General features: G+C 50.0%; 1 protein-coding gene across 1 annotated transcript in view; it reads left to right on the forward strand.

Moving 5' to 3' along the window:
- OTOG (otogelin) overlaps window positions 1-13,268 on the forward strand; it is a 650,929-nt gene that overhangs the window by 259,835 nt on the left and 377,826 nt on the right. Inside the window, exons 17-20 of the mRNA XM_073657941.1 lie at window positions 8,002-8,167; window positions 8,250-8,324; window positions 9,711-9,754; window positions 10,089-10,242. Coding sequence (XP_073514042.1) covers window positions 8,002-8,167; window positions 8,250-8,324; window positions 9,711-9,754; window positions 10,089-10,242 — 439 coding nt within the window. The remainder of the gene's footprint in view (window positions 1-8,001; window positions 8,168-8,249; window positions 8,325-9,710; window positions 9,755-10,088; window positions 10,243-13,268) is intronic.

The following is a 13,268-nucleotide window of genomic DNA, read 5'->3' on the forward strand; positions in this document are numbered from 1 at the left end:
TTCGGGCGAGCGTGCCCGGGAAGTGGTTGATTGAGAGACAGGTCTCTGGAAGGTAGGAGCCAGATGAGGAAATCTTCGCTCCCGGGTAGTCGCTTTAGCACGCTCCAGGAAACGGATATCAATCCGGGTAGCTAGCGACACCAGGTCATCCAGGGTGGTAGGTATGTCCCGTCCGGCTAACTCGTCCTTAATCCGACCGGAAAGCCCCTCCCAGAAAATGGACACCAGGGCCTCTTTGTTCCAGGCGAGCTCAGAAGCGAGGGTACGGAACCGTATGGCATATTGGCCCACGGTGAGACTCCCTGGGCGGAGACGTAGCAGAAAGGAGGCTGAAGAGGTTTTTCGTCCAGGTTCTTCGAAGACTTTCCGGAAAGCAGCGAGGAAAGACGACAGATCGGACACCAGGGGATCTCCTCTCTCCCACAGGGGATTCAGCCATGCCAGTGCTTCTCCAGAGAGGTGGGACATGATGAAGGCCACCTTGGCACGATCGGAGGGAAACTGGTGTGCCAAAAGTTCAAAGTGCAGGGTGCACTGATTTATGAAACCCCAAGCTAGCGCGGGGTCGCCTCCGAAACAAGGAGGTGCAGAAAGCCGGGGACCGGGGCTGGATGCCATGGCACTGGTGAGCAGCGGCACTGCCGGAGCAGAAGTCGTACGAGTCGCGGCAGACGTAGGTGGAACATTCAGTGTGTCCAGGCGAGAGTTGACACTCCGCAGGTAGTTTAGGATGGTTTCCTGTTGGGATCTCTGACGGGAAATCTCCTGGAATAGGTCAGAGAGCAAGGGAGCTTGGGTGCCACCGGGTTCCATGGCCCGAGCAAACTGTTACGGGTCCAGGTGGTGGAACCTCTGTGCTGTGGTGAAAGGAGGGACCCAGAGGAGCGTGACTAAGTATCAACCCGGACCGACCCTGGTCGGACGGCGGCTAACGACTCCGTGACCAGGGAGGGACCGAGCAGAGGGACCAGGTGCTACTCTGGGGACGACCTTGTAAGAGAGCAGGTGACTCCCACGGGTAAGAAGGCAGGGACTTACCGGTATAGCAGATGACACAGCAGACAGGCTGACGAGTGGTACTGGAGGATGGACTGGTAGGCACGGCGGGTGACAGGCGGGAGCCTCCGGGTAGGCTGTCAGGTGGTCACGGCAAGTGACAGGCAGAAGTCTCTAGATGGACGATCTGGTAACAGGCAGGTAACAGGCGAGCGCTCCCAGGTGAGCGGGCTGACAGACACGGCAGGTAACAGGTGAGCGCTCCCAGGTGAGCGGGCGGACGGACACGGCAGGTAACAGGCGGGTGCTCCCAGGTGAGCGGGCTGACAGACAAGGCAGGTAACAGGCAGGTAACAGGTGAGAGCTCCCAGGTGAGCGGGCTGATGGACACGGCAGGTAACAGGCGGGTACTCCCAGGTGAGCGGGCTAACAGACAAGGCAGGTAACAGGCAGGTAACAGGTGAGCGTTCCAGGTGAACGGGCTGGCAGACTCGGCAGGTAACAGGCAGATAACAGGTTGGCAGGCAGGACGAGGAGTCAGGCTAGCAGCGGAACCTGAGGGCTGAAGCAGAGATAAGTAACTGTGCAACAACTTTGCTCGGGCACCTCCATTTTGGAGGAGGTGCCCTATATATGGGAGGACCCTCAGCTATTGGCCGGGGACTCCTTAGGACGGTGCGCGCGGCCCCTTTAAGAGGGGGGAGCGCGCGCGCCCTAAGCACAGTGCTCGGGGGACTGTGCGCGCCGACAGCAGCAAGAGAAGGAGAGCGGGGAGCACAAGGAGAAAGGAGGTGAGAGGGACGGCGTCTCTGCCTGGCAGGAGGCAGAGACGCTGATGCTACAGGACTGCGCGCGCCGACAGCAGGATGAGAAGGAGAGCGGGGAGCGCGGGGAGAGAGGAGGTGAGAGGCATGGCGTCTCTGCCTGGGAGGAGGCAGAGACGCCGATGCTACAAACCCAAAGAAGTGCGCAATGGGGAAGGAGGAGTCAAAATAGTTAGGCTATATCAACCAAAGGGGCGAAATAAAGCCGCAAGTGAACAAAGTAGAGGTGATCCAAAATTGGTTGCAACCGATCTCCAAGAAACAGGTTAGGGTGTTTTTGAGAATTGTGGGATACTATCGGTGGGTTATCCAAAATTTCACCATGATAGCCACACCCCTGACCAACCTCCTTAAGGGCACAAATACGTCGATGGCCAAGTGGTCTTCCGAAGTGGAGATGGCGTTCCAAGAGTTGAAGCTTACCCTGTGTAAACTGCCAGTCTTGGTTGCACCTGACTTTTATAAGGAGTTTGTGGTCCAGACAGATGCTTCAGAGGTTTGGTTGGGAACCCTGTTGTCCCAGGAAATAGATGGTGAGGAACATACAATCTAAGTAGGAAACTCTCCTCTTGTGAAAAGAATTATGCTATCTTGGAAAAAGAGTTCTTGACCATCAAATGGGCAATTGACACTATGAGGTGCTACAAGCTAGGCCAAAAGATCAGGTTAGTGTCAGACCATGCGCCCCTGAGATGGGTGAGGGAAAAAGAACCTGGTGACTAGGTGGTTTCATGTGAAGCATAGGCCAGGGAAACTACATGCTAACTCAGATGCCCTGTTTAGGCCTCCCTGTCTAGTGACTGAAGGTACGACACCCCCGGCTTTGGGCAGTTTTGCTCCAGCATGCTATGTGCCGAGAGGGGTTAGTCGGCCATTACAGGCCAAGGTCTATTATGAAGAGATGAGAGGGACATCTGTTCACCATATCTCCACCCTAGGGAGGATTCCAGGAGGTAAACGTGTAGCCTTTGGACTTAATGATTGTTCTGTGTAGTCTGGAGGAGAGCTGACCTCCAGAGCTGCGCTCTTGGTAAACAAAGCTGAATCCTGTTTCCTGTGCGGCTGGACTCAACAGATATAAAGACTATAGTGAGTTCTGTTTTGATTATGTCAAGAAGACTGACTGTCTATTTCTTTTGTTTGGACTGGTTTATGAAGTCTGTTTTAATAAACCAGTTGAAAATTTAAACGAGAAGCATTCCTGTGACTACCTCGTTAAGCAGCCGAGGGAGCCGATCTACCAGTCACCTAAACAAAGTAGAATTGTGTGGAAAGGAAAAAGTGGAAAAATCCACGCTGTTGGTGGATGGTAATAAATCCATATACACACTAGGATAATGTATGTTTTCTTATATATATGTTTTTTATCCTGAAGAAGTATGGATCTTGGAAACGCGTAGACGAAATAACGCAACGTGGATTTTTCCACTTTTTCCTTTCCACAAAATTCTACTTGGTCCCTGGACCCATGGACCTGCTGCAGCTGGGATTACATGCTCATTCAAATGTTGTGTGATCACAACATAATCAGATTAGCATAACCTTAATTTGATTTATTTATTTAAACTAGATAATACCCTATTGCGCTTTTTCCAGAAACGCGTTGAGATGTATTCCCAACCTGTATGATCTTTTAAATTATTTTGGAATTAATTGAGGATTTTAATTATTTTTGGGACTCACCAAAATTATTTTCCTATTGCGCTTTTCCCTCTTCCTTAATAGTCCTACCTACACAAATTAGTTTCAGCCGAGGCTGTTGCCGCTTCACCGAGATAGCGCTGCAGAGATTACGGCTTTCGACTAATTTGGACATCATGCCCCGAGATGACAAATCAGAGATGGAGGATGAGGAGGAGGGGGTGCAGGAACTGGTGTAGGAGATGGAGGAAATTTTGATGGAACTAGGGCCCACCATCCTCAGCGTCGGTAGCACGTGTGCCGTCCCAGAGTTCGACTCGGTCTTGGACTCTACAGTGTTCAACTAGTGTGCTATCAGAGAAATGTAGTGTCCCTAGCCACAAGCACTTGTTAGTTAAGTTGACCTTCCCAGTAACTGCGTTGGTCAGGATCCGGGTGATGTTATGGGACACGTCCTGGTGTAAGGTAGGGAGACACACTGGGAAAAATAATGGCAACTGGGGACCGAGTACCGATGGACGGTCACCGCCATGAGGTTGTGGAAAGCCTTAGTGTTCACAAGCCGAAATGGCTACATTTCAAGGGCTATCAGTCTGGAAATGTGCCCGTTTAGTGTTTGGGCCTGTGGGTGGATGGTTGGGTATTTCCGTTTGCGTTCCAAAGCCTGTGGTAGGGACAGCTGAACGCTGCACTGGGACAAAGAATTGGACATGGTTGCTGATGGTGCTTGTGAATGTGCAACGACAGGTGCAGGGCAGGAGGCACCCATGCTTGCGTCCTGGGAAAGGTATTGGTAAGCACGTAGCACAGGGGAAGAGGCAGTGGTGTCACCTGCAGACACTGATTGTGGACCCAGGCTTTTGCCCACCTAGTTGGGTGCTTTGATAGCATGTGCCTGAGCATGCTGGCCGTCCTCAGGCCCCTGCTGATCTTGGTATGGCACAGGTTGCAAATGACCGTTCTTTTATCTTCTGCACTTTCTTCAAAAAGCTGGAGGACACCTAACCCTTGGCCTGGGAACTTGCCTCGTGTGGGTGCTCTTGTGAACAGTTGCCTGCCTTCTCCCTCTGACCCTTGTGGGTCTGCGGATCCCTCCCCCTCTTAGCTGCTGTCCTCGCTCTGCATGGTACCTTCCCAGGTTGGGCCAGTGACTTCATCGTCCACCACCTCATCTTGCACTTCTGCCTTCTGACATATTGACTTAACAACATCACTTGTTGACAACTGTGTCTCATCATCATCTACCTCTTGAGACACCAGTTGCGTTCCTCACCATCATCTTCTTCTGACTGTGGCTGCTCAAATATTTGGGCATCAGTACACACAAGCTCCTCATGTCCCTCTTGAAACGTGCAGGGCAAGAGGCCAGAATCAATAAATGGAAATGTAAAGAGCCGCTTGGAGTGTCCGAGCAAGGGATCTACTGGGACTTGCCATGGAAGGAGGAGGAGGATCAGTGTGAGGATTATGTGGTCCAGACACTTGGCTAGGAAACCTGGACTGTGTGGAAGACAGGGTGGTGCTGGGAAACATACTAGAAGCATTATCTGCCATCCAACCGACCACCTGTTTGCACTGTATTGGCTTCAAGAGTAGTGTCCCGTGCCCCCATGCAAAGTGGGATAGGAAGCTACAGTAAGTCTCGTGGATGAGTGTATTTGTTGTGCTGCCACAGAAGGCACAGTTCCACCTGGCCCACGGCTTCGTCCTCTGCATGCACCATCAGCAGCACAACCACTTCCCCGTCCCTTACCACACACATTAGGTATATAATATATGCCTGCAAACTTTCCGATATTAATAGGGAAAAGAAAATATGTGGCCCTGAAAAGGACTTTTGTTTTTAGGTTGCAGCAGCAGTATACCGATAGAAGAACTGTAAGGCAATAACCCCTTCCTATATGCCTCTAATCCAAAACTATCCCTTCTCCACCAGCTATCCCTACACTGACTGCAGGTAACAGCAGTTTTACTAAAAGGACTTTTACTTTAATGGTGCAGCAGCAGTATACAAGTACTGCAATAGTGAAATTAAACACTGCCTATACGTCTGCTCTCTCCCTCCTATAACAACTCTTCCTGAACTACTTCCAGAGGAAAGTGTGCCGAGCATCGTGTCACTGTGCCTTATATAAGACTCGCTGACGCGATTTGGCTGGCCAATCACAGGAATGCTAGTAGCCAACATGGCTATGGCATTTCCATGTATGGCAGGCAATCCCCGCATGTTGATTGTTACGCTCGCGCCCGGACTGACTGGCGTGAGCTTGATTAGTGATCCCACTGTACCATGAACCGAGGAGTGCCTGGAGGGGCGTAACTAAGTATCTATCCGATCCGACCAAGGTCGAACGGCGGCTAACGACTCCGTGAACCAAGGAGGAACCAAGCAGAGGGACCAGGTGCTACACCAGGTCAGACCCCGGTCACAGCTGTTGACCCACACCGGGGAATGCAGGAACAGGCAGGTTAGGCTGGCATACAGACAGGTGGGTACTGGTAAGGCAGGCACAGCTGGTATGCAGACAGGGGGGTACTGGTAAGCACGGCTAGTATGCAGACAGGGGGGCTATTGGCAAGCACGGCTGGTGTACAGACAGGTGGGTACTGACAAGCACGGCTGAAGTGCAGACAGGTAGGTACTAGCAGGTTGGAGCACAGGCTGGATAGAGTCCAGTACAGACTGGGAGACAGGAACAGAGCCGCAGATGCGGTAGACTAGCGGAGTGAAGCTAAACCGCCGGAGCGGAGGACAAGGTAGAGCAGAGCGGAACCACAGGTGCGGAGAACAGGGCTGAGCAGAGAGGAACCGCCGGAGTGGTAGGTTAGGCAGAGCAGAGAGGAACCTCCGGAGCGGTAATCTAGGCAGAGTCGAAGGGAAACGCCGGAGCGGTGAGCAAGCAGAGCAGAACTAAACCGCAGGTGCGGTGAACAGAGCAAAGAGGAACCACCGGAGCGGTGGGCTAGGCAGAGCAGAGGAGAACCACCGAAGCGGTGAGCAAGCAGAGCAGAACTAAACAGCAGGTGTGGTGAACACGGCAGAGAAGAGAGGAACCGCCGGAGTGGTGGGCTAGGCAGAGCAGAGGGGAACCGCCGGAGCGGTGAGCAAGTCAGAGCAGAGAGAAACCACTGGAGCCGTGGCCAAGTCAGAGCAGAGAGAAACCACAGGTGCGGTGAGCAAGGCAGAGCAGAGAGAAACCGCCGGAGCGGTGGGCAAGTCAGAGCAGAGAGAAACTGCTGATGCGGTGAGCAAGGCAGAGCAGAGAGAAGCCGCTGGAGTGGTGGGCAAGTCAGAGTAGAGAGAAGCCGCCGGAGTGGTGGGTAAGGCAGAACAGAGAGAAACCGCCGGAGCGGTGGGCAAGTCAGAGCAGAGAGAAACCGCTGGAGCAGTGGGCAAGACAGAGCGGAGCGAAACCGCAGGTGCGGTGGACAAGGCAGAGAGGACAGGGCTCTGTTCACATGGAACAGACTGGAAAATACAGGAAGATACGGAGGAAGGGAAAAGGGACAAGCAGAATCAGATACTAACCAGATACTAACAAGGTACTTCCTATGAAGTATCGAGTGGACACAAAACTCACAAAAAGAAGTACAGAGACAATGAGTTGGAGTTAGGTGCAGGTTCAGACACTGCAGGAAAAGGGAGGGTACGGACATAGAGACAAAACAGGTAACAGGCTAAGAGACAGTTCAGACAGGAACTGATACTGCAGCGAGATACAGGAACGAGCCTGGGTATACGGCCCCCAGAGTGGCGGAAACAGACTAGAAGTCACAGATAACAGGTCTGGGAATGCAGCCCCCAGAGTGGCGGAAACAGACTTGAAGTCACAGAAAACAGTTCTGGGTATACAGCCCCCAGAATGGCAGAAACAGACAAGAAGTAGAACTGGACCTGGCAACTTCAGAGTCAAGGAGCACACTGAATGTTAGTGTTGCTCAGGCACCTCCTTCTGGGTGGAGGGGGTTTAAATATCCAGTGACTCACAGCAATAGGCTGGAGACACATTAGAGGTGCGCCCACAGCAGCTATAAGAATCAGGAAGTAACCGGCCCTAAGCAGTCAGACAAGAGACATGCACACAGCATGAACTGGAGCAAGGTTTGTAGGCTGGACTGACAGGTAAGATTGCGGTCTTGCCTAGTGGGAGGTGGAGCACTATGCAAACACGCCGCCAGGGATGTTACATTGATGAAGTGTCGCGCAGTGACTAGCACGCTCCCTCATCACTTGTGCTCATACATCAGTAGTGCCTATAGTATATTCAGTGGTAGCTCCTGTATTGCTCGCTTTAGTGGACCCGTATCTTGCAGAATAGATATATTTCCTATGTTTGCCCATCTGTTGTGGGTTTAAGGTCTTATATGTCTCAGACATCTGTGATCTCGTTTGTTCCACACTTTTAATGTCTGTAGTGTACACGGCCCACCTATTTCGGTATCACCAGTCTTTTCAGCGGCCCCTGACTCCTTTAGCTACATCCTTTATGATATGACACGTGAGTTTAATATAACACATCTCTTCCTCTGCTTTCTGCAGGTATCTCATGCCAAGACACCATGGTTTATAGCTCTTGTGTAAGTCCGTGTCCCCGGACCTGCCTGTCACTGTCAGTACCAGAAGCCTGCGATGGAGCGTGTGTGGAGGGCTGTGCGTGTCCCGGGAACATGTCCTACGACACACAGCTCAGCAGATGTGTACCGAGGTATAGTGATCATCCGATGTATATTACACGTCATGTATGTGGCAGTGAGAGAGAGGTCATCTGCTGATTATTATGTCTTCAGGAACCAGTGTCCCTGTTACTTCCAAGGAATCGATTATCATCCTGGAGAAAAAGTCATCACCTCCCTGGGTAAATGGTAAGAAATAAAATGTGTGTAGACCGTAAAGCAAATACATGAAAATGCGCGGCTGACTACATGTGGATACATGAGAGCAAAGAGGAGGACCGACCACATGTGGATACATAAGAGAGAAGAGGAGGACCAACCACATGTGGATACATGAGAGAGAAGAGGAGGACCGACCACATGTGGATACATAAGAGAGAAGAGGAGGACCGACCACATGTGGATACATGAGAGAGAAGAGGAGGACCGACCACATGTGGATACATGAGAGAGAAGAGGAGGACCGACCACATGTGGATACATGAGAGAGAAGAGGAGGACCGACCACATGTGGATACATGAGAGAGAAGAGGAGGACCGTCCACATGTGGATACATAAGAGAGAAGAGAAGAACCGACCACATGTGGATACATGAGAGAGAAGAGGAGGACCGACCACATGTGGATACATAAGAGAGAAGAGGAGAACCGACCACATGTGGATACATGAGAGAAGAGGAGGACCGACCACATGTGGATACATAAGAGAGAAGAGGAGGACCGACCACATGTGGATACATGAGAGAGAAGAAGAGGACCGTCCACATGTGGATACATGAGAGAGAAGAGGAGGACCGTCCACATGTGGATACATGAGAGAGAAGAGGAGGACCGACCACATGTGGATACATGAGAGAGAAGAGGAGGACCGTCCACATGTGGATACATAAGAGAGAAGAGGAGGACCGTCCACATGTGGATTCATGAGAGTAAAGAGGAGGACCGACCACATGTGCATGCATGAGAGAGAAGAGGAGGACCATCCACATGTGGATACATGAGAGAGAAGAGGAGGACCGACCACATGTGGATACATGAGAGAGAAGAGGAGGACCGTCCACATGTGGATACATGAGAGAGGAGAGGAGGACCGTCCACACGTGGATACATGAGAGAGAAGAGGAGGACCTACCACATGTGGATACATGAGAGAGAAGAGGAGGACCGTCCACATGTGGATACATAAGAGAGAAGAGGAGGACCGTCCACATGTGGATTCTCCTGTGTTGCTACGAGAATGGTTGGATGGATGCTTTGGACTACCTTTGCTTATTCATAATCTTGGTGTCATCACTCTTCCTTTTCTGTGACTATAAAAGTTGTATAAAAGCTTGATCAGTTTGTCTTACTGCCAGCTTGCATACCTGTTGATATGACAGCTAATGGACTGCTGCAGGGAGTTGCTGCAGTTGTCCTTTACTCTGGTTTTCTGTTCGTATTGTCTGTGTGTGGTTTGCTTTACTGTTAGTGACGGGCACTGCTTTCCAGGAATGAGGAGGGCATTGTCTCTCCCTTGCTCCTGATATCTGTACTCTGCAGATGCTATCACATTCATGTCTCTTCTGTCATTTGCAGCCTTTGTCTTGATGGAGTAATGAAGTGTGAAAGCAGCGAGACAGGTGAGAGGTTATTCCACTCGGCAAGCCGTGGACCCTGCTTTAGAGCCACTTACAAGGCATCTCAGCCATGATAGAAGGTTCTGCTCATGTATACTCATAGATGCGTTCATCACTGCATTGCTCTGCACTGTTCTCTCATGTTGTTGATGGCCATTTTAGCAGAGGTGAGAATCCTATATGAGTGTTATAGAAGGCGTGCCAAATCCATGATCTTCTCACGGTGGTCTTCTCATGGTGTCGTATTGGATTTACTAGTGCTGGAAGTTCTATGATCATTATTGCATGTCTCGGTATGTAGTGCAGGTAATGATTACACCCTCTGTCCTCCTCCTAGTCCACGGCTGTCCATCCGGGCAAATCTATCACAACTGCAGCAGTCTAGATATGGACATTGACCTGGGCCAAGAAAAAACATGTGAGAATCAGCTACTGAATGTCTCCGCGTCCTCCAGTCTGCCCTGTGTGTCCGGCTGTGTGTGCCCCAGAGGGTAAGTATGACCCCTGTGTGCTCATATGTGTGTTTACCCCAAATAAGAAAAACAGACCCCGAAGATAGAGCAGCCAACAATGGGAAAAATGGTCCAACATGAGCATGAACTAAAGGTTCATCAGTCTGCAGCTGCGGTGTCCTCAGTGTCCTGAGCATCAGCAGATCACACACATCAATGACACACCATCCAGGTCAGGAGCCGAGCCATGGAAACGACACACGATCACTCCCTGAAAGTAGCTGGAGAGATCAAGGCTGCTGTATGTACAGTATGTATCTGGAGAGATCAGGGCTGCTGTATGTACAGTATGTATCTGGAGGGATGGAGGCTGCTGTATGTACAGTATGTATCTGGAGTGATCGAGGCTGCTGTATGTACAGTATGTATCCGGAGAGATGGAGGCTGCTGTATGTGCAGTATGTATCTGGAGAGATCAAGGCTGCTGTATGTACAGTATGTATCTGGAGGGATGGAGGCTGCTGTATGTGCAGTATGTATCTAGAGAGATCGAGGCTTCTGTATGTACAGTATGCATCATATTGTTCCTTGGTGGACCCTGCAACTAAAAATATAGGTCCAGTTATTATCGAACGTATGGAACTTGAGCTATTCCATATTTCGTATCAGTGCCAGACTGCCTAGGAATCTCTATTAAATTCACTTTGACGTTCTGGGAATGAAGTTTCTCAGCTAGAGGTGTTATGATCTGCAACATGTACTAAGGAAAGATAGGGGAAAGCTGTCCCTACAGTAAAACTAAGCTGAATCCCTACGATGTAGCGGGCTGCCTGTTCCTAGTGAACAGACCCGCCTTAGTCCTCGGATAGTCTGAACGAAGACCTATAGAATTAAGGGAGGGGTCCCTAAAAGAACTAAGGACTGGAACAAAAATGGGACATCTCCTAAACAAAAGTTGTTGCAGAACACAAAAAGACAAACTGACAAAAAGTACTAGAGGTCCCAGAGGACCAAGCGAACTTGACAGAGAAAGGCACAGAAGCACCAGGCTAGAGAAACAGTCAAACACTGAAGTCCAGCACAGCCTAAAGGGCGGAGCTGGAATATAAAGGCAGATGGTCACGTGACCGCAAACCACAAGATAGAAAAAACAAACAGGAGGGTTCTAACAGCAATAGTGCCCCAGCCAAAAGGTACTCTACTGGAACCAAGGCTGGGGCAGGCAGGTTCAGCACCTGAGCCGGGGCCACTGGCAATAAGGAATAGTTTCCCTCCATGTTCCTGTCAATGGCAATCTCTGTATGATGCCAACGACAACAGGTTGTAGACCGTGTACCAGGGTGGTATCTCCCAGAATACAGTGAGCCGAGGACAAAGAACACAACCAGACAATTGACAATTTCTCAAAGAATTACTTTTTTACTAACAACAGCTACCCCCACAATGCAAGAAAGAAACACGGTTGTATTTCATAACACCTAGCCCGGGTTGGCTAGGACCCCTGAGTGGCGCAACCAATTGGCCCAGGACGTTCCATCAGATACACTATAATTTGCCTCTCCTGTGGTTCCGCCTAATGCGGTAACCGAGAGTTAACCAAGGGCAAAGGTGTAATTAGATGGGTACAAAGATGCACAAACTTGACAATTCTCTAAGATTACAATTCTGTTAGGCTATATGTGTACAAGCTCCCCCTAATGAGGTGAATATTTAGCTCTGGTTATACAGTTCTACTAGCAAACAATGTCTCTAGCTGAGAATCTATGTTTGCTGCCAAACTCTCTCTGTCTGCGTGCACACTCCCACCGGGATCCCTGTGGAGTGTCCTGAGCTCAGAACTTTCTGGCAGTAACCTGATCACTGATGAGACTGGCTGATCGTCCATTCAGTCTTTTAGCTGGTAGGCCGAGGAGTGGATGCTGGTTTTGTCACCCGGAGCGTAGTTTTAGCCTGAGAAGCTAGCAGGAGGCCCTCCATGTCACAGCAGATGCCTTGTGGGGAATCCCACTCTGCATTCAACCGTAGTCGTCCCCCAAAGTAATTCTCTCTCTAACAGGCGTCACAGGAACAGGTACAGTTTCTTGAACACAGCAAACTCTGAGCTCATAGGATGGCAGTGGATCATCCTACTCCAGTCAGCTCCCTTCTAAAACTGAAAATTATCATGAGGTCTGCCTTACAGTCTATTCAAGAGGCAACAGTGACGTCTTGTGGCCGGTGTTCCATACTGCAACAATGTCTATTCATTGCCATCTCACAAGCGTGTGGAGATGTGGATTAGTTGGGCAACATCAAACTCCGCAACAACAATTTTCTCTGATTATTGCATCTTTGCTACATTTTTTATGCCTTTTCTCTTTTATTTAATGTGTTTTCTGGTGCAGATGTGAAGCCGTGCTTTTAATGTGCTTTTTTATAGTACAGAAAAGTTTTGATTCTGCATTTAATAAAGTAACGGCAGTTTTTTGCATGCATTTTGTTAGGCTCCACAGAGAAACCTCTGTGGAGCCTAAAAAGCACCAAAGCTGCACAGTTCAACAGCGTCTTTAGACGTAAAGGGGGCACAGTTTTCTTGAAATCACCTCCACTTTGTGTCACGCAATATGAGGGAAGTAATAAGTGTTCAATGATGGGAAGAGGGGGAAGGGAGCCAAAATTAGGGAAAGGGAGAGTGGAGAACCCTAGGCAGATCTAATATCACCCTGCCTACTCTTTCGTCCTTATATAGGGTCTGCACCTATCGTCGAGCAGGAACCTAAACCCTAAATGTCCCTAGAGCTAGGCTCTAGATAGGGAAGGGACGGGGTGTGCACTAGTCAGGCCCCACTGCAAACTAAAGACAACAAGGTAAACAAACAAAGGAGATACACTAACTTGAGCAGACACAGGAGAGATAACGCCAACTGTCCTCCAAGTGCACCAATGATGAGACTAGTCGACTGCTAATGTTCCAAGCCTGCACAGAGGCACATAGAACTATCACCAGCGATTCTCTGCTGAAACTGAGAGTTTTTAACTACCAAGCAAGGGTGTGTCAATCAGCAGCAGAAGGTAGAGGTCGCTGC

The sequence above is a fragment of the Phyllobates terribilis genome, unplaced genomic scaffold (assembly GCF_046119375.1).
Source record: "Phyllobates terribilis strain yellow unplaced genomic scaffold, ASM4611937v1 Scaffold_13__5_contigs__length_258822181, whole genome shotgun sequence".
Classification (NCBI taxonomy): Eukaryota; Metazoa; Chordata; class Amphibia; order Anura; family Dendrobatidae; genus Phyllobates; species Phyllobates terribilis.